Raw genomic sequence first — 22,858 nt, 5'->3', positions numbered from 1 at the left:
TGCACATATATGCATGATGGTGGAGGTGCAATAGCCCAGTGGTTAGGGCAGCGGACTCGCGGTCATAGGATCGTGGTTTCGATTCCCAGACCGGGCGTTGTGAGTGTTTATTGAGCGAAAACACCTAAAGATCCACGAGACTCCGGCAGGGGATGGTGGCGAACCCTGCTGTATTCTTTCACCACAACTTTCTCTCACTCTTTCTTCCTGTTTCTGTTGTACCTGTAATTCATAGGGTCAGCCTTGTCACACTGTGTCACGCTGAATATCCCAGAGAACTACGTTAAGGGTACACGTGTCTGTGGAGTGGTCAGCCAAACAAAAGACACACGCACATGCATGCCCACACACACACACACACATGCACAGATAGATAGCTAGATAGATAGCTAGATAGATAGATAGATAGATAGATAGATAGATAGATAGATAGATAGATAGATAGATAGATAGATAGACAGCTAGATAGACAGCTAGATAGATAGATAGATAGATAGATAGATAGATAGATAGATAGATAGATAGATAGATAGATAGATAGATAGATAGACAGCTAGCTAGGTGGGGACAAACAAAAAGACACACATGCAGATAGATAGACAGACGATAGGCTTCCACACAGTTTCAAACTACTAAATTCACTCACAAAGCATTGGTTTGAGACTGAGGTGTCATGTAGTGACACCGAACCTGAAATCACATGGTTGCCTGTGCCTATAGATGTGTGTGTGTGTGGATAGGAAAAGTTAGAAACACTGACAGACGACAGGCACACAAACAAACACCTTAGATAGAATTTCAACAATGTCATGCATGACTACCCTTCTATTATGGCATTCAAGTGTAATATGATAGTTTTTCATGTATGCAATAGAGTAATTTGAAAAGTAATCTTCTATCAACTTAGAGTACCCACCCAAATAGTAAACAAACTTTTGATGATATCAAAAAAAAAAAAAATCTTAAACTACACCAATTTGATCAGTTGATTGGAAATTTTTGGATAATATACAAGATGCCGATTTGAATGGATTGTGTCTTTCTAAATACCGACCAACTATTAGATATATATACCAATCATATCGGCACTCAACTAAAAACAGACAGAAGGACAGATAGATAGAATATCAAGCCATTGAAAAAGCCTCTAACGGTCATTTGTCTGCTGGAAATAGCTGTCAAATCTTCTTCAAAGCACACACCCAACGTCTTGAAAAATCTACGCATTGAATATAGCCAGCCCTAGATACGCTACAACTAAAATTAAAATGCGATGGTCACGACTAGAAACCCTTTCGATAATTGGTTTACTCAATCAATGCCAGCCTGGGGCTAAACGAAAGTAGGTAAATGGTGGAGAGAGAGAGACAGGCAGAGAGAGAGAGAGACAGGCACAGAGAGATAGAGAGAGGCACAGAGAGAGAGAAAGAAGCGGGGTGGAAGTAATTGTTTGCGTAACCAATCTGTATATATGTGGCAAGTGTTATGTCGGCCAATCGCGTTCAGTTGCTATGGTGACGACGCTGCGTAGCTTCCATCATGCCACCAGACTGAAACTGAAAGCGTTAGCTTCAAATATTATATACATACATATAAATATATATATATATATATATATGTGTGTGTATGTATGTACATGAGAGCAAGAGGAGGGTGCAGAGTGACTATTTCAGATCAATAAATAAACGTTACGGTGTTGTGAAACATGTGAGTAAAGTGGCTTCTGTTAGACTTCATATTTAAAGTATATTCTAACGTTTGATTTTTTTTTTTTTTTTTGTAATTATTTATTTATACGACAATTGATTTGTCTATTATATTTTCTCGTTGCTGTTCTTTAAGCTTCGTTTCATTTTTCACTTATTTCGGCCTTTAGACGTGTACACTTCTTTGCAAACGTATATTTCCCCACATAAGGAAAAGTAACACACACACACGTCTATTCATAATTATATACAATGTGTATACAATGATTATTTAGTATCCTTATATTCAAATATTGAAACGCTGGTTTTTAGATAGACGTATACGAACATTTACAAATCTATTGTAACTGGAGTAAAACTGAATTTATTATTCCTTCGGAACATAAAATGAAATCATAAAAAGACAATTTTTATTCGACTGAATAATTTTAAATTGCGTTTTTGTAAATAATTATTGAAAATTGAATTTCTTAGAAATATTGAAATGTTTTCTGCAGTTAACAACTTGTACTTCAAACACCTGCTGGTCGTCTTAGATTTTGTCCATACAGTTTAAGGAGTACCTAGACAAAATCTACCTCGAAATGGACGCAGAAGAAACGTTGACTATTTCTAAGAACATTAACCGTTTGTTACAACCATCCATGTTATATAAGGAAATGTTGGCGAAAGCTCAAGAAGAAGCCATCAAACTAAATGTCCGTTTGTCTGACGTCAAAACAACTCTATATCAAAAGTTTCGAGACACGAAATTTGACCGTCCACTCCGTAATTACGTTTACAATTACCTGAAACGAAATGGATACCTTGCAGCGAAACAGAAACTACAGACATTTTCGCATGAACAACTTGACTACTTGTACGAGGCACAGCAAAATTGGGAGAGACGAATTGTTAAAAGTCTGAATGCCATGTGTACTGAGCAAAATATATCTTTAGCTCGCAAGAGGCCCCAAAAAGACATCAACCAACTGATGAGCCAATGGACGGAGCTGGGAACTAACATCCGTGAACCAACGAATATCCGTCCTGTGTATGCACCAAAAGACTTCCTTGATGCCATCATAAGTATTCAGAACCAAAACATCAACAGGAACAGTGAAGGACCTATGAGTATGTGGGGTATAATCCAAATTGCGCTGAAAGTGAGGACCCTATCAGAATTGCGAACATTCTATAGTGGGATTTCGATAAACAATTGTCAAATAGGCATTGACGATACTATCGATGGTCTGAACGAAAGCTTCTTCAATGAGAACATAAAACTCGGTAAAAAAGTTATCGCTCTCGGCTTAACTCCAGTCTCGCAAGAATATTCCAAGAAAGGATGTCCAGTCAGCTTACGAAGGATACTCTGGAGCCAAATGCTTGGCCTTGATATAAGCAACACTGACTACGTTTACTATAAACAACTGAAAAATTATGTGTTTAAACACGAACTTCTCACTGATAAACTACTTTACAAAGACATTAAACTGACGGCGAGCAATGATGACCAGTATTTTGTATTCGAAGACTTATTATATCAAGTCCTTTTACCGTTTTTGCGTGATACCATTTTACTGACCTGCAATAACAAAACCAACGGCAGTTTACCAAAATCTTACATTCGTGGCAAACTAGGAAACAGTGACTTGTCTGTGATATTTCCTCCCAGTGGTGTTATACCATTTCATGGTTTCTCCATGTATGTTGTTCCATTCTGTTACCTTTACAGTGAGCCAGAGCAACTTTATTTTATCTTTAGAGAAATGTATTCCAGGTTTTTCTTCCGACTCCATTGCATCTCGTCTCACGAAGAAGGCATTTTATCCATTTGTCTGTTGTTCGAACAACTTTTGCAGACTTTGGAACCAGAGGTTTTCTTTCATCTAAAACTCCACGGCATCCAACCGCTGAGAATCGCCTTTAAGTGGATAATTAGGGCTTTCTCCGGTTGTCTTGCTTGCGATCAGGTTTTATTATTGTGGGACCGTATACTTGCGTTTGACTCATTGCAGATCCTCGCTGTCCTTGCAGCTGCCATATTTTCTTTCCGAAAGAGTAATTTAATGAAAGTGCAAAGTCTTTCAGCTGCTGAAGGAGTTTTTGCTGATTTGATGACACTACAAATAATCCCTCTTATACAGCTGGCCTTGTTCTCAAAATAATTTCTGTAGAACAATTCTTAGTTAATCAGACATCGATAGATCTTCCATAGAATGTTAATAACATGTTTTGATTATGTGATACACACACGCACACACACACACACACACACATATACACATGTATGTGAGTATGTATGTGTCAGAATTAAAACATTAATAAAGTAACATAAGTGGAAGATAGTCATATTAAACACCCCTTGTAGTATGAACTTCTGACACTACGTTGTGAGTTTAAACAACAACAGATCGACTTCTGCGCTTATCGCTGCTAGAAAAAGTTCCTGGGGGCGCTGCTTGCTTTTTCAGAGCTAGGTACACTCGTACCACCTCCATTCAGGCACAATACACTCCTCTCGCCGCCTATAGTACGTAGATCTTCTCCACCCTTCTGGGGCCCACCTTCGTCTTTCCAGTATTCGTTCCCTGTCCATGATTTTCCTGTGGTCTTCACTTTGTAACTGTTCAAGAGGAACGTTGTTGACCTTATCAACCTCATCGGTTTCAGAGGAACTACTGCGTCCGAAGGCTGCGGATACAAACTCTTTCTGCGGGATCAAACAAGTATTTAAGGAGTACTGGGGTTTATTAAAAACGTGTTGTGGATGAATAATGTACACTAAACTCATTAGACTTTAAAGCATCCAAGATGTAAACGGGATTGTTATAGAATTCTAGCAGAAGGGCCATGTGATAATGTTGTTATTTGGGATTAAACGCCTTACAGAGTTATGTCCCTTCGTGATGTCTGTTTAAACATTCTCTGGTCGACGAGGTCTGGTTGATTAGGTTCTGAGTTCAAATCCAGCTTAGATTGACTTTGCTCTTTATTAATCAGGCGTCGATAAAAGGAAGTACCTATGAAACACTGGGGTTCATATAATCTACAGTTGCCTCAACACAACAAAATTTCTGTCCTTGTGCCTAACGTAAGAAATTAAATACCTTAGCAGTATGTAGTTATGTCCCTTAGTTGTCCGTTCTAATACTGTCGAATCGGCACCATCGTGGGCCTTTATATCGACGATGAGTATTCAGTTGTTCGTCCAGTGATTCTCAACTGGGGTCCTCATGACTCTTGGGGCACCATATTTTGGTGATAAACTTTATGTGCTATAAATTGGTTATTTTTCAACAATACACAAAACAATTCCAAATAATATTTAATTATAACAAGAATAATGGAATTTTTTTTAATATCCAGTGGCTATGGGGGTCCAGTAGAGTAAAATAGGGATCAAAGAGGTCCATAGACAAAAAATAGTTGAGAACCACTTGTCTAACTGAATTCCGTGTTTATTAAATTAGCATAAAAGTCGCAGAAATTTTCAGACGCATCTATCTTTAACATAACTCCCAGGCAGTTAAACAAATTGATAACAACATACCTGAGCTATGCTCGGAGGCTGTTGGGAGAGTGTTGGGAACATGCTTAGCAGCATTTCTTCCGACCTAACGTTCCTTTCATCTCTTCAGCGTTGATAAACTAAGTACCCCTTCCCCCCAAATTTCAGGCCTTGTGCCTATATCAGAAAGTATATTAAATGTTCATCATCATCATCATCATTTCATTTAACGTTCCCTTTTCCATGTTTGCATGAGTCAGACAGAATGTGCTGAGGCTGATTTTTTTTTTACAGCCAGATGCCCTTCCTGTCGCTAACACTCACCTGTTTCAAAGCAAGGTAATTTTCCCTATGGCTACACACGTTTTCATGAGAGACTTGGAATTAAACAACATGGCTTATTTGATGGTGAAGCCCGCTTACAATCAGTACATGATGTCAAGACAACGGTACACACAAACACAGACACACATAAGTGCAGTTGTGGTTGTGTGTTAAGAAGTTTGCTTCCTAACCACATGGTTTGGGGTTCAGTCCCACTGCATGGTACCTTGGGTATGTGTCTACTACTATAGTCCCAGACTGACCAAAGCCTTGTGAGTGAATTTGGTAGATGGAAATTGAAAGAAATCCATCATATATATATATATATATATAGATAGATAGATAGATAGATAGATAGATAATTATATAGATATAATTATAATTAAGGATACTTAGAAACAGCACAATGACTAAAAACCACTTCAAATTACACTTCATTAGCACAGGGCTGAAAGCAAGGAAATGAATAAAAGAGATTTGGCAAAAATATTTTTCGAGGTTAATTCTAGATCATCCGATTAACATAAATAATAACATCAAATCGAATAAGAGTCCAGCTAGAAATAGAACAAAGGTAACATTATCTATAGGAGTAAATAGTAATAAAGAACTTGGTGGAAAGGAACTTAATTCTACAATGAATGATCAAATTGAAACTAAATCTGACAGAAATATAAAAGGCTATCTTTGCAATTGCTCTAAATGGGTGTCCTGTTATGTGGAAAATAAGTGTAAGACTAGAAATGTAATGTATAGATGCACAGTTACAGCTGAGGGTAAGCAATTCTTTTATATCAGTAGGACATCATTAATTTTCAAGAGGAAACTGGCAAATTGAGTTCATTTAAAGACAAAAATAGAAGGTTCCAAACAAGTCTTAGCAAATTAAAATGGTCTTTTAAGGACAGTAATAAGGACTATATGATTAAATGGGAATTAATTTGTACTGCAAAACCATACGGACCTGGAACCAATAGACCTATATTTAGAAGAATTTTACAGAATTTTCACATCCAAGGGTAATGTAATATATTTTAGACAATAGCATGCATCGAGGTGCTTGCACATGAGGAAATCCACATTTGCCAAGTATAAATGATTAATTTTTATTTAAGCTATGGAAGGTTTTGAAATGATGGACTAAAAATGATTATCCAATAAGAACTTGAAATAGAGCTTGTTTGCATCAGCTCTACATTATACAACGCAGAATTTATAAAAGAAAATCATTAAATGGCCATAGCAAGAGATATCAAGATAAGACCCTAAAGAGACTGCACCGTTTTATAGTAGGGTTGCAATTGTAACGATTACTAGTAGGTGTAATTGAAACATGTTGGTCTTTGAAAGGCAGTATATAATTATAGAATTAAAGGTAATGCTATCGCTATTTAGGAGTAATCCTTATTTTTAATATTGTTGATATATATATATATATATATATATGTTGTAAGCGGCCTTTTGACAACGGTTGTTGCTCTGACAGATATTGTTATATTCCAAAGTCATCAATAGGATGGTTCCATCTGGCACTGTACAACCCCCAGTCACTACACAGAACTTTGTTGGGTATTTTTGTGTCAAAGCATTTCCACTCATTCTCATTCTCCTTATTCTGTCTTTAATAACCATGAATGATTTTCAAATCAAAAAAATAAATAAATAAATTGTTTTATACAACGAAGTGATATAACTATTACATTCACCATCTCATGTATAATGTTTTATTTAAATAATTATGGTACATGTGTAAATGTAAATGTTTCTTATAATAAAAAATATGGAAACCTATGATTAATGTGATCATTCTCACCTTCACACACATCCTATCTAATATTATGTACTACCAACAATGGTTTAATGACCAGGCCCAGTAAAAATATGAACAACAGGATCATGTTAATTTACTATTTATTACTTGTTGGGACACCATATTTCATTAAGCAACTATAGTGTACTGCAAAGTATCGGGTTGTCCGGAAAGTTCGTGCCGATTTATAGTAGCTTACCTTTTGACTTATTTGCCATGAAACCACCTCAATTCTGGGAAGAGAGTATTTTCAAGTTAAAGAGAAGATGGAGATGCATTGTGCAACAAAATGGTTCATATTTGGTTGATTAAAAATGTAATGGCAAGTATTTATTGACCTTTTTCTTTCCTTTAAAAATCGGCATGAACTTTCCGGACAACCTAATATATTAAATGCTTTATAAGTCAATATTGTGTCCTGCTGTGTTAGCAGTGGTATTAAATCATATGTTAAGGTTATCTCTACAGATTTTCTATAGAAGTTATTGCCAGCACTGATTTTTCACATATTAATATGTAAAATTGGTATATTCAATAATGTTAGACAGCTATATTTAGTGGCTATTTAAGCAATGATTTTGTGAATGGTTAATGGGCTGGATGGTTATATTAAACATAATTGGTTACAAAACGTCATAAAAAATCAGTGCTGGCTATAATTTCTTAACATGCTAATTTACTATGCTAGGGGTTTTCATTGTTACATTCTGTTTCTTCTTTTATTTAAAAAGAATTTCAAAACTTATTGTTCATCTTTAAGTTACTACATCATCAAATGATTTAACATAGGAAGTGACAACAGGAAGGGCATTTGGCTGTAAAACATTGCCTCTAAAACCCTATCCAGTCTATACAAGTATAAACAAGTGGACATAAAGCTACTTTTATTTTCATCATTTTAATATATATGGCGTAGTGGTTAAGTGTGTGGGCTACTAACTCCAATGAGAGAAAAATTTGAACAAGGTATTTTGACCCTGTCTGAAGATGTGTTTGGTTGGAGTAAATGCTCTGGAAATTACATTTATAGTGTGTCATTAACTAATTACTGAATTGCTGAAATATATGTAGCTGATGAAATTAAAGAATTACCCAATTCATGGTTCATGTTTTTCTCTCATTTATGTATGCATATATATATATATATATTGATAGGAAGGGCAACAAAAGAAAGAAAGAGACTTCGATATTATGTAAATAGAGGAATTTATCTGTAAAAATATGTGACACTTATTCGGTAGCCATGATAAAACTCGGAGTTTTATCATGGCTACCGAATAAGTGTCACATATTTTTACAGATATATATATATATATATATATATATATATATATATATACACACATATGCATATACACACATACATATTCATTTTATTAAAGCTGTGAAGAATGGAAATAGGAAACTAAGTAGTAGGAGAATCAAGCCACATCTACAAATAAATTACTAAACTCTATTGCATGTATTGAGCACATTTTACTACCTGTTTCTAAATTCAATAAAGTGTGGGTGTGGGTGTGGGTGTTTACATATATACATATATATGATACACACACACACACACACACACACAAACACACATCTAGGTATATTTATCACCATATGCTTGAATTATCAAACAAGAAAAGATACTCAACTCATTAAGTACAGTACTTTGAACATTTTGTTTATTATTAAAAGCTGGAAACTGTATAAATAAGCTTATGCTTCATAATATTTATTATGATAATTACATATACATACATATGTATGTATCTATGTATGAATGTACATATGTATGTATAAATACATATATAAAGAGAAAGTGGGGTGAGAATTGATGCAAGAACATCAAAGAATAAGCGCAGGGTAATTAAAATCTCAAATAATAACACGTCATTAACATAACATTCCTGATGATTTGGGTAAACACAGTTTTTAACCCTTTTCGTTACCACATTTCTGTTGAAATACGCTGCTTTTTTCCAAATTAATTGTAGAAATAATAAAGAATGTAGTAAAAATCCTTGGTCTTTATTAAGCTGGTGTTTGGGAACAGAACATGAAGTTTTGGTGGAAGGTTTTAATCTAGACCTCTTTACAACAAACATTTTGCATCATAGAACCAGGAATCAGTCTTGGACAAGTTGGTATCAAAAGTGTAAAATTTAATTTAAATCAATTAAATGTCATAATTAAGTAATTGCACATCTACATAGTATTCATCTTAATAAAACAGCTGTTTGGAACAAAGTATGACTGAATGGCTGTGTGGTAAGTAGCTTGCTTACAAACCACATGGTTCCAGGTTCAGTCTCGCTGTGTGGCCGCTTGAGCAAGTGTCTTCTATTATAGTCTCAGGCTAACCAAAGCCTAGTGAGTGGATTTGGTAGATGTAAACTGAAAGAAGCTTGTCATATATATATATATATATATATATGTATGTATGTATGTATATATATATATATATACATATATATATATATATATATATATATATATATATATATATGTATATATATATATATATATATATATGTATATATATATATGTATGCATACATATATATATATATACATATATACACACACACACACACACACATATATATTCATATATGTATGTATATATATATATATATATATATATACATATATATATGTATATTTTTGTGTGTCTATCCCCCTACCATTGCTTGACAGCTGATGCTGGTGTGTTTATGTCCCCATAACTTGGAGGTTCTTAGAGACCATTAGAATAAGTAGTAGGCTTACAAAGAATAAGTCCTGGGGTTGATTTCTTCGATTAAACCCGCCATTGCTCCAGCATGGTCGCAATCAAGGAACTGGTAAGCTGGAGGGCTGCACCAGGTTCCAGTCTGATTTGGTATTTTTTCAGATGGACCCTGATGAAGCAGTACCAATGTGTGTGTGTGTGTTTGTGCGCACGCGCATGTACTCACATTGTTGGGATCACATGAATACATGTTAGTATATACTTACATATGGAGAGAGAAGAAATAGATTATAAAATGAAAAATTAATTGTAACCTATAAAGAAAACCAAACAATGATTTCATATAGGAAAGGTTACATATTTCACATAACTGTTAAGTTCTATAGCATTTACAGTCATAGAAAAGAAAACAAAATAGCAATCTCTTATAAATATCTTTTATTGCACAAATTTCTTGGTGGAAATATCAGAACAGTTTATAATATACATTATGGACATTTTTGGTACAAATCTGTTTTCCTGAAATGATAAAAAAAATAATGAAAGCAAAGTTAGTGTTAATTTATGTTAAATGGCTTTACAGCAAGAATTTAACCCTTAGAACATTAGATACCCCTGTAATCAGATTTGTAGATTGCCCATTAGAGTTACACATCATGACAAACATGCTTGTTTGTGATGTATGTTGTGTTATTTGTGTGTTTATTGTGACCTTGTGTTGCAATATGGATATTGCTTCTTTAATCAATTGTCTATTTCTGTGGGGAATTTTATCAAGTATGGACACATCATCTGTTAATATTTTTCTATTGATTTTGTTTAATGGTGTGTTATGTAATGTATTGCAACAGTTCCTTGCAAATGCATAGTGAGCCCATAAGAGAATGTTGTACTTGGCAAGCTACAATCATACAGGGAGCATTAAAAATTGTTAATATACACAGAAATCCCCTTTAGCCCTTGAATGATGTATATATTTTTTATTTATTTGTTCTGTTTTGTGTTTTTTACAATCTGTTTTTAATTCTTAGTAGTGGAGGCACAATGGCCTGGTGGTTAGGGCAGCGGACTCGCGGTCATAGGATCGCGGTTTTGATTCCCAGACCGGGCGTTGTGAGTGTTTATTGAGCGGAAACAGCTAAAGCTCCACGAGGCTCCGGCAGGGGATGGTGGCGAACCCTGTTGTACTCTTTCACCACAACTTTCTCTCACTCTTACTTCCTGTTTCTGTTGTACCTGTAATTCAAAGGGGTCAGCCTTGTCACACTCTGTGTTACGCTGAATATCCCCGAGAACTACGTTAAGGGTACACGTGTCTGTGGAGTGCTCAGCCACTTGCACGTTAATTTCCCGAGCAGGCTGTTCCATTGATCGGATCAACTGGAACCCTCGACGTCGTAAGCGACGGAGTGCCAACAACAATTCTTAGTGATATTTTCTTTGTTATTTATTTGTGAATAAATGAATGTTTTTTTACCCCAAGTACAGCATATAAGTGTTTTGACTCCAAGGACTCAACTGTAAAACACAAGTCAAGCCTGCTTTTTGTTTTAGTTTGATAAACTTGAATAAAGAGACTTTGAGACATTGCTCAGGACAAAAATACAATAACATTAGTAAATATTGAACTTATGACCATATGGCTGGCAATTTAACTTCACTAACAAACAATTAATATATATCTTGTAAATGAATTACACCAAATTTTAATAAGTGCATAGATTTTGTTGTTATTGTAATTTTAGCCTCAAGTTAGCCTTAAAGCAGACCTATGACTGTGGTTGTCTTCCCTGTTTTTAAATATTTTAGAGATTTGATTGACTTCTCACAGAAGCTAGAGTTAGCATAGAACAGTTTCTCCAAAAATTGGGCCACCAGGAAATGCAGAGTTGCATGAAAAATCTGCTGGTGTTTTCTGAATTAAAATAATAATACTGTTGGTTAGACCTAGGAAGCTGCACCGCTTCCTAGGTCTAACCAACAGTAGTATTATTCCCTTCAGGGGACTGTCACATTAAGTTGACAGCATACAACTACTTCATCGTATTTCTATTGCATAAATCTCTCTGAGAGATTTAGAAATGTATTATTTCTAAACAATGTTCATCCGTTTTTTAATTTTTATTTAAGTTACGATATGCATTTCCTTATTTACATTAATAAATTATGACTCTAAAACAATTTTTGCTTCATTTGATGTCTTGTTCAAGCTAGGATGTCAAATATTGTCCATTGATATACAGGAATGGGTCTGCGGAAGCTCAGTTGTTGGTGTATAGGGATGTGATTAAGAATGAGCTCGTACACAGCCCAAGCAAAGCTAATTAAAGTCACTCAATAACAACTAAATAATTCATATAATAATAATAATAACGCCTATTGAATTGTATCTTTTCATGATTTATCAAATAGCGAGAAAGTTGTCTCCCTTGTAAGTACGAGTTATGCCCCATTCAAGATGATACTATTAAATTTTTTTTTTTTTTTTAGATCGTTATCGTCAGAATCACTCAAATAACGAATACAATATCTTGCGATATTTAATTGCATACTTTAACGTTCTGAGTTCAAATACCATTCAGACCATCTTTATCTTTTATCCTTGCAGAGTCGCTAAAATAGGAGCCAACTGAGTTCTTGGATCCATCTTGTCGGCTATATATCCATACCACCCCAACTTTGAAATCTTTCAATTGCCTTATAAATCTAAGTTTTATTTTCGATTTATAGTAAGATCACCGAGTCATTCTTATGATCCATTTTGCAATTTACGGCTGATCTATAATATTTTCCTTTATTTTTCCTTCCAACTATTTCTATCTGGTAAATGATGTTAGAAATAATTAATAGAAATCTCTTTAACATCAGATATCGACATGACTTTAGTTTGATACCTACTCTTCAACTTCGTTTCCTCATTGCTATATATATAAGTCTTTAAAATGCATGTTTTTGAATAAAATTTTGCAAAAATACGTTTACAATTACGATTACATTGTCAAATTAAAAATAAACTAATTTGCTGAATTTGGGAATTATTCTATCCCCATCCCGCCGAATGTTCCTTTGTAACTTTCTTTAAAATACATATTTGTTAGCGAAATTTTATAAGAGATACGCTTTCGAAGGTATAGTTTATGTTTATGTTGATAAAAATTTCGGGGTAAAATGCCTCTCTGTCAAAATTCTATACTCCCTACTTCTGAAAATTTATCTCTGCCAAATTTCTTTTTAAATGTATACATTTGAAAGAGCCATAAGAAATCGAAGTTAGGAAAGGAATGATTTGAAGCTCGGTTGAATTTATCAGTATTTTTATCAACATAACTGTAACCTACTCTCTCCAAAACGTATCTCTGCAAAATGTGATTTTAGAACATGTATTTTCAACAAAATTATGTAGAAACGAAGTTGATCCACACAAACATATACACACACAGACATACATATATATATACATATACATATATACGACGGGCTTCTTTCAGTTTCCGTCTACCAAATCCACTCACAAGGCTTTGGTCAGCCCAAGGCAATAGCAGAAGACATTTGCCCAAGGTGCCATGCAGTGAGACTGAATCCGGAACCATGTGGTTGGTAACCAAGCTACTTACCACACAGCCACTCTTACACCTATAGAAATATATATATATACATACATACATACATACATACATACATACATACATACATACATACATACATACATACATATATATATATATATATATATATATATATATATTTATATATATATATAATGTTTGTGTTTATGTGTGTAGAAATTAAATCATTTTTACTCTGTTACCAACTCTCCAAGCCATGACCATGGTTTAGCTAATATTTATCTTTAAGAAAGAAATCTTGCATGAAAATATTTTCACTTACATTGAGTAATTTGGAGAGTTCTGAGGTTAGGCAGTTCCATCACATGATCAGGTCAAGAGGTCATGTCCTACGTTTTCTCTTACAAGTCAGTTTTCCTTCAATACAGTTACTGAAAATGGAAAGTGAATGAATAAATAAATAAATAAATAATAATGATTTCAAATATTGGCACAAGGCCAGCAACTTCATGGGAGCAGGTAAGTTGATTACATCAACCCCAGAACTTCATCGGTACTTTATGGAATCTGAAAGGATGAAAGCAATATTTGAAGTCAGTAAAGGGCTCGAAGAAATACTACTAAGCATTTTGTCCAATACTCTGATGATTCCGTATCATGAAAATTGTTTGAAACAATTATTCGAAAAACAGTTATTTGAAATAAATACCATTTGTGTACTTGATTTTTAATTTTATCATTTTTGTTTAAATAAAATGAAAAATTTAGAATAATTAACATTTCATATAATTGTCCTTTTGAATAATTTTCTTTCATACAATTTTCCATTCAAATAAATGTTTTTCAAATAATTGTTTTCGAACAATTGTTTTCCAACAATGTTCACATAATCAGTTATCCTGCCAGCTTAGCACCTTTAGTACTTCTTTCTAATTTTGGCACAAGACCAATAATTTTGAGAGGAAGGGCAAGTCAATTATAATAATGAAATTATTGTATACAGTGCTCAGGTGCACTACAACTTGTCAAAAGTGCGCATAAAGCATATGCAGTATTGTACAAATATCTGGAAAGTGAACAGTGTATAAGTCAGATACATGCTTGTGTGTGTATGGAGGGGAGAAAATCAGGTGTAGTGTCGGCGAATCTCAGGAAGCATGGAAGTTTTGAAGAATGCAGTGCTCAGACAACTAACAACTGATACCGGCAGTTTGTTTCATACTTCAACAACTCTTAGCGTGAAAAAGTGTTTCCAAAAGTCATAGGAGCTGTGCTGTTTTCTGACTTTGTAAACATGTCCACGGGTGTTAGACAGGTGGAATTTGAAAAGGTGCTCAGAGCTATTGTGAGTAAGATGGTTGATAACTTTATGGGCAGCTGCCAGACGTCAGAGTTTCAATGTATCCATGCTCAGGGAAGAAAGGCATTCAGAATATGGCAAATACCTGATAGAGGGTATTCTCTTGGTTGCACATCGCTGAACGGTTTCCAGACGATAAATATCCTGGGCAAGATAGGGGTTCGAGACTGGAGACGCAAATTCCAGGTGAGGCTGCACCATAGCTATATAAAGCCTCAGATAGATAGCCGGAGAGCGGCTCACAAAGGACTTGATAAGTGATGCCAAGACACCCTCAGCCTTCTTGGCAATTTTAGCAATGTGTTTTGTCCAATGCAAATTGCTGTTTATATTGACTCCAGTACATGACTGGTGCTTATTTTATCAATCCTGAAAGGATGAAAGGTGAAGTTGAACTCGGTGGTATTTGAATTCAGAACATGAAAAGTAAAAAAAAAAAAATGGAGCTAAGCATTTTGTCTGATGCTCTAAAGATTCTGCCAGCTTGGCACCTTCAATACTTCTGTCTAATTTTCACACAAGGCTGGCAATTTTGAGGAAAGTGGGCAAATTATTTACATCAACAACCAGAACTTAACTGGTTCTTTTATCAATCCTGATAGGATGAAAAGGAAAGTTGACTTCGGTGCAATTTGAACTAAGAATGTAAAGAACCAGAATTTTACAAGCATTTTGTCCAACACAACAATTCTACCGGGTCACCATCTTACTTAATAATATCGGTTTAAAATTTTGGCACAAGGCCAGTAATTTTGGGATAGGGGTAAATCAATTACATCGACCTCAATACTCATCTGGTACTTACTTTACCAACCCCAAAAAGATAAAAGGCAAAGTCAACCTCATTAGCATTTGAACTCAGAACATAAGAACAGATGGCCTTAAATTAATAATATTAAAAACAAAACTTCAAAAGACTTATTTTGTGTGATTATTTTTATTATTTCTATTTTTCATTCATTTGTTTATTTTATTTGTTCAACTTTTCTTAGAGAAATGGAAGAGGAAGAAATTTTATACTTTAAGGAGAAAAGAATGATATATTTGTAATCATGGCAAACACACTCTACCATCACCATTTCCCATCTTTAACTGTGATCCTTTTACAAAGATTTATTACTCTTTTACTCTTTTACTTGTTTCAGTCATTTGACTGTGGCCATGCTGGAGCACCGCCTTTAGTTGAGCAAATCGACCCCGGGACTTATTCTTTGTAAGCCTAGTACTTATTCTATCGGTCTCTTTTGCCGAACCGCTAAGTGATGGGGACATAAGTACACTAGCATCGGTTGTCAAGCAATACTAGGGGGACAAACACAGACACACAAACACACACACACACACACATATATATACATATATATGACGGGCTTCTTTCAGTTTCCGTCTACCATATCTACTCACAAGGCTTTGGTCGGCCCAAGGCTATAGTAGAAGACACTTGCCCAAGATGCCACGCAGTGGGACTGAACCCGGAACCATGTGATTGGTAAGCAAGCTACTTACCACACAGCCACTCCTGCACCTATATTGTGTAATTTCTTTTTAAAAGGATAAAAACCCCACTTAGCAACACACTTTAACCCTTGTCCCACATGTGGTCTCACATCTCTCTATCTATTCTACCACTACTACAAATGATATCAAGATTTCTGAGTTATAGTTGCAGAGCATGTCGACCCAAGCTCACCGTCAACCACACTATTGATTACCACCCAGCCACCCCAGCACCAATACTAATCATTATATCCAACCCATCATCAACCAGAACTTCAAATCCTCAGGAATATTATTCCAGACTTAAACTTTTACAATGTTTAACCCTTTGGTGTTTAAGCCGGCCATATCCGGCCCAAATATAATACATGATTTACATTCAAACTGGCCATATCTAGCCTCTCACACTTAACTTACAATGACATTCTGAGAATAAACTGTCTCACCATCGAAATTTCAAAGCTGTAAGATAATGCATGATTAATTCAAAACAATTTGAGTGAAAAAAGTATTACATTTAACAGATTAATCTGAACACTAAAGGGTTAAACAGTGTCAGACTCTCTATTTTTAGTGTGTTTACAAGGTCAGCTGCACTTTTTTCTTCATCCTAGCTAAGCCATACATTTAAATTGCTGAATGAATGTAAGCTTCTCTCTTTACCAAAAGTTGAATCTATTCAGTTTGTTTCTTTGAAACGAAACAGATGGTCATGGAGAAAAATATGTTTTAAATGATAATGGAATATGAATTATAAATGTCAGGCACAGATGTAGCTGTGTGGTTGAGAAGTTTGCTTCCCAACCACATGGTTTCAGGTTCAATTCATCTGTCCAGAATCTTGGTCAAGTTGCTTTCTGCTACAGTCAGCCTTGGACTGACCAAAGCTTTGTAAGTGGTTTTGGTTAGTAGACGGAAATGGAAAGAAGCCTGTCGCATATGTGTGTGTGTGTGTGTATTTATATGCTTTTGTGTGTGTGTATTTATGTGTTTATGTTATGTGTATGCGTGTGTGAGTTGTGCATATGTTTGTGTCTCCTTGTCTTGATATCATGTGATAGTTGTAAATGAGTATCACTGTCATACAAGCAGTGTCATTCGTTTCCAATATTCTGTGGAAGCATCTCAGGCCATGAGGAAATATTCCATTACTTGGAAACAAGTAAGGGTTGGCAACCGGAAGGGTATCTAGCCATAGAAAATCTGACTCAATAAACTGTTTGACCTTTACAAGAATTAAAAAAAGTGTACATTAAAACAATGATGATGATGAGGACAAATCTCTTCAGTTTTGGAGTACTTGACTAAACCAGTAAAAGGATTGTTCAGTGAAGCCTGTGTTTGTCTTTACTGAGAGACTTTAACCCCTTTTGTTACCACATTTCTGTTAAAATGCATTGCTTTTGTTTCAATTAATTTTAGTAAAATAATTCTGTTGTTATTAATCAGTGTTTGGAACATAAATTAACATGAAATTTTGATGGAAGTAGAGGGAGGGGTTAATTTAGATCACTTTAAAATAAGCTTGTAACATAGAATCAGAGGTAGTCTCAGGTGGATTTGTATCAAACAGGTGAAGACTGTTTACCCAACTTCTTGTAATCATAAAAGCATTAAAAAAAAACAAGAATTTGGCATTAGAACATCCAGCCATAGAAATCATGCCAATATTGAACCTTGGCACAGTCCTTTGGTTCACCTGTTGAACCATCCAGCTCATGCCAGCATGGGAAATAGACATTAAATAATGATGATGAATATCTGTTCCAAGTTGTAGACAATTGTTTTGCATTTAGGAAGCTAAAATGTTGCACATGGGTACAGCTTTTGAAGGTGGTCATAGCTTGTGATTTTTGTTTTTTATTATACCTTCTATAAAAAGATCAAGTATTGTTGCTGGAGGAGTATGAATGCTACTTACCACCATTTTCCTTTATAGTGTACAGATGCTCCATTTAAGAAAACTATGGAATCTTCATAACAAGAGGTTGGGTCTATATGTTTTGTTTTTTGTTCTCTTTGTTCATAATCTTTCACTGATTCAAAGACAAAAAAAAAAGTATCATTATTAATTCAACAGGATTAATAGCATAGCATGCTAACTAAAAGTTTTCACATCAGCCAAAATACAATGCTTATGTATTCATATTTTGCTTCCATTTTTGTTGGTTTAGATCTAACCCCGACAAAAATTGAAAGAAAAGGTATGATCTATGCATAGCAGAAAGAGTAAAATTCTCAAAACCAAGAATAAGATGCACTTGTATTTAAACACCAGATCAGAGATATTTTGAAATGCAGGCACTTCAAGAACCATCTGTTATGAAACTTGGACACCAAGCCATGACTTCACTAAAATTATACAAATGAATGGATATTTGAATTTGCTTCACATTAGGCTTCCTTCATGTTTACTGCCATCTTTTCTCTCTTCTCTGTTTCCTCTTTCTTGCATTCTTCCCTTACATTTTCTTTTTTTATATAGGTAGTTCTTCATCTCAGTTGTCCAAAAGAATTTCTAATCATTAGTCTACATTTAGACATATCAATAAACATAATAATACTGGGAATAGTAAATTAATTAGGTGTCTAAAGGGTTACAATAAACTATTTTATTTGGAATGGAATATTCTATCTTAATCATTTCCGTATGATAAAGGTAAATCTTTCTGTCCACTTTGTAACGATGAAATGTATTTCATCCTGTTCTAAGAGAATTCTTTTGTAAACATGTTTATCATTGCAAACATTGGTAAAAACATACCTTTAGTTCCTACAAGTAATTTCTACCATTCTATAAAATTTGACCTTTAACTGTCTTCTTACAATTCACTTCCACTAAATATATCTACTTCCAAGCCTTTAAGCTCTATTTCTATTCACCTATTGCTCTGTATCTCTCCACTATTAGTTTTCTGTTAATTTCTTTCTTTCTCCTCCTTCTCTTTCTATAAACTGCCTTTGACGTTATATCTATTGACTGTTTTTTTAAAAAGAACGTGCCAGTGTTCCCATCATCATCATATACACAGTCATGTGTTAAAATGTCTTACTGATGTGTTTGGTTTCTTTCTTTCCCTGATGAGAAGATTGCATTGTTTTACATCATTTTATTCCTTCTGGAATAATACCAATGTTTTCTTCGGAGCATATGTTGGAAGTAAAAAGATTTGAATAACACCTGCGTTTAACTCCATTTATTTATTTATCTATGTAATACAAAAACATTTCACCAAAACCTGGACTTTCTACCTTTATAAGTAGACTGTTACATCCTTGGTACTTGTGTGAATTTTTGCTACCTTGGTAAGTATTCATTAATTTCCGTGTTAATTTCCGTGTTATTTGTAAACATTGTAAAAATACACTTCCATTTTTATATATGTGTGTGTGTGTGTGTGTGTGTGTGTGTGTGTGTGTGTGTGTGTAATATATACAGATATGTATATGTATATATATATATATGTGTGTGTGTGTGTGTGTGTGTATATATACATATGTATATATATGCATATGCATATATATATACATATATATATATATATATATGTATATATATATGTATATATAAATACATATATGTGTATATATATAATATATATACATATATATATATATATACATATACATACATATATACATACATATATTCATATGTATATGAATGTACATGTTTGTATATGCATTTGTATAGAAATGTATACACGTATGTATGCACACACAAATAAACACACACACACACACACACACAAAATATGCATTCAGTTATTCATATACACATGCAGTCATGCAAATGCACATATATACACACATACATACATACATACATACATACATACATACACACATACATACATACATACATACATACATACATACATACATACATACGCACACATTCCATTTCATACTTTTTTTTTTTTAAATTACATAAAAATGATAAATTAATAAACATTCAACCTCTAATTGGAAATACAAGTTTCCTCCTCTGAAATTTGACCAGTGACAACAACAACAACAGCAACAAGAACGACATTGCAGCTGCATAGTCGGTATGTTTACTGTCCCACTTCCAAACTGATTTAACAGATTTCAAGCATTTCTTGGTTTTGCTCACATGTTTTCTTTTTTGGTTTGATTAAAATTTTTTTTTTCTTTGTTCCCTACCATATTCCAGCACTCTAAATTCTCAAGCTTATTGATTAAACAGATGGTAAACATATGTTTCTGTATGAAGACAAATGATAATAATAATAATAATAATAATAATAATAATAATAATAATAATAATAATAACAATAATAATAACTAATAATAATAATAATAGTAATAACAATAATAATAATAATAATAATAACGATAATAATAATAATAATAATAACGTTAACAATAATAATATTATTATTAAATAATAATAATAATAATATTAATAATAATAATAATAATAACAATAATAATAATAATAATAATAATAATAATAACGATAATAATAATAATAACGTTAACAATAATAATAATAATAACGTTAACAATAATAATAATAATAATAATAATAATAATAATAATAATAATAATAATAATAATAATAACAATAATAATAATAATAATAATCATCGTTTAACGTCCGCTTTCCATGCTGGCATGGGTTGGATGGTTTGACTGAGGACTGGCGAACCAGATGGCTGCACTAGACTCCAATCTGATCTGGCAGTGTTTCTAGAGTCGGATGCCCATCCTAATGCCAACCACTCTGAGAGTGTAGTGGGTGCTTTTACATGCCACCGGCACGAGGGCCAGTCAGGTGGTACTGGCATCGGCCATGCTTAAATGGTGCTTTTTACATGTCACCTGCACAGGAGCCAGTCCAGCGGCGCTGGCAACGACCTTGCTCGAATTTTTTTTTTTTTTTCATGTGCCACCGGCACAAGTGCCAGTAAGGCGACGCTGGTAACGATCACGCTCGAATGGTATTTTTTTACGTGCCACCTGCATGGAAGCCAATCAGCTGCTGTGGCAACGATCACGCTTGGATGGTGCTCTTAGTGCTCCACTGGCACAGATGCCAGTCATGCGGTGCTGTCATCGAATTTGATTTTGATTTTGATTGTGATTAATAATAATAGTAATAATCCTTTCTACTATAGGCACAAGGCCTAAAATTTTGGGGGAGGGGGCCAGTCGATTAGATTGACCCCAGTATGCAACTGGTACTTAATTTATCGACACCCAAAAGGATGAAAGGCAAACTTGAACTTGGCAGAATTTGAATTCAGAATGTAAGGACCAACGAAATGTTGCTAAGTATTTTGTTACCACGTCATATTCCTTTCAGCACTCTTCGAACTCTCTCGGTTTTTGTGATGTCCGACACCACCACGGTGACTTCATCCGTGTATGTTTACACAACCTTTTCACATTACCATTTGAGCAGGATGCTCAACACCACCTTCCTCAGTAGAGACAAATTAAACGTGCAGAAGGGAAAAGAGAGAATACCTTGGGCTAACCGAGTATATACTCTTTTACTTTTTTACTTGTTTCAGGCATGTGACTGCGGCCATGCTGGAGCACCGCCTTTAGTCGAGCAAATCGACCTCAGGACTTATTCTTTGTAAGCCTAGTATTTATTCTATCGGTCTCTTTTGCCGAACCGCTAAGTTACGGGGACGTAAACACACCAGCATCGATTGTCAAGCGATGTTGGTGGGACAAACACAGACACACAAACACACAAACATATACATATATACGACGGGCTTCTTTCAGTTTCCGGCTACCAAATCCACTCACAAGGCTTTGGTCGGCGCGAGGCTATAGTAGAAGACACTTGCCCAAGGTGCCACGCAGTGGGACTGAACCCGGAATCATGTGGTCGGTAAGCAAGCTACTTATCACACAGCCACTCCTGCGCATATGGTTCAAAATGGTTTCAATAGGCAGCTCTTTAATTTGCTCAATGGTCAAATAGCTTACATTGAAGAGGAACAGGAAGAAAAGTTACTATAGAGGAAGAGTTAGTCTATCAATATGTGGAATTTGAATGACATATGCCAGTTAATAAAAAAAGTTACACCTACTTTCAGATTGCTTTCGGAACAACCTACTTTTGTGTGTGTACTTCATACATATAACTCAATTTGTCATATACTTACTATGGTTTCTGTCGTCCTTTTCTTTAACACACCAGCCTCGGTTTGGAATGTTCTGTTCGTGGTTTTCTGGTGTAACGATGTGACATACGTATCCGTCTGGACACAGAAGAGGGTCTCCATCATCTAGTACCTTTGATGTGCTACAGGATTGGTCTAAAACAGCAAAAGAGAAACAGAGTAAACAAGAAAATCAGTCAGAGACTTGCTATAACTATACAAAATATACAGGAATGA

At 34.6% G+C, this 22,858-nt stretch overlaps 2 protein-coding genes across 2 annotated transcripts in view; one reads left to right on the top strand and one right to left on the bottom strand.

Moving 5' to 3' along the window:
- Positions 1-1,224: 1,224 nt before the first annotated feature.
- Positions 1,225-7,314, top strand: LOC106881386 (TBC1 domain family member 19). The gene has a single exon (XM_014931760.3). It carries the CDS (start codon positions 2,291-2,293, stop codon positions 3,854-3,856), a length of 1,566 nt encoding a protein of 521 aa, XP_014787246.1. The 5' UTR covers positions 1,225-2,290; the 3' UTR covers positions 3,857-7,314.
- Positions 7,315-10,472: 3,158 nt separating this feature from the next.
- Positions 10,473-22,858, bottom strand: part of LOC106875220 (uncharacterized) — a 52,509-nt gene continuing 40,123 nt past the window's right edge. The window contains exons 5-8 of the mRNA XM_089359601.1: positions 22,625-22,777; positions 18,394-18,508; positions 13,938-14,046; positions 10,473-10,568 (exon numbers count right to left, since the gene is read on the bottom strand). Of these exons, the coding sequence (XP_089215727.1) occupies positions 13,998-14,046; positions 18,394-18,508; positions 22,625-22,777 (317 nt within the window). The 3' untranslated portion in view covers positions 10,473-10,568; positions 13,938-13,997. The remainder of the gene's footprint in view (positions 10,569-13,937; positions 14,047-18,393; positions 18,509-22,624; positions 22,778-22,858) is intronic.

This window comes from Octopus bimaculoides, chromosome 11, assembly GCF_046866305.1.
Source record: "Octopus bimaculoides isolate indiv1 chromosome 11, ASM4686630v1, whole genome shotgun sequence".
Classification (NCBI taxonomy): domain Eukaryota; kingdom Metazoa; phylum Mollusca; class Cephalopoda; order Octopoda; family Octopodidae; genus Octopus; species Octopus bimaculoides.
Note: the sequence above shows the minus strand (reverse complement) of the source record. Positions and strands in the feature narration are given on the sequence as shown.

Bases quoted from the DNA above. Each gene is read 5' to 3' on its own strand.
- LOC106881386 (XM_014931760.3), top strand. From the start codon at position 2,291: ATGGACGCAGAAGAAACGTTGACTATTTCTAAGAACATTAACCGTTTG.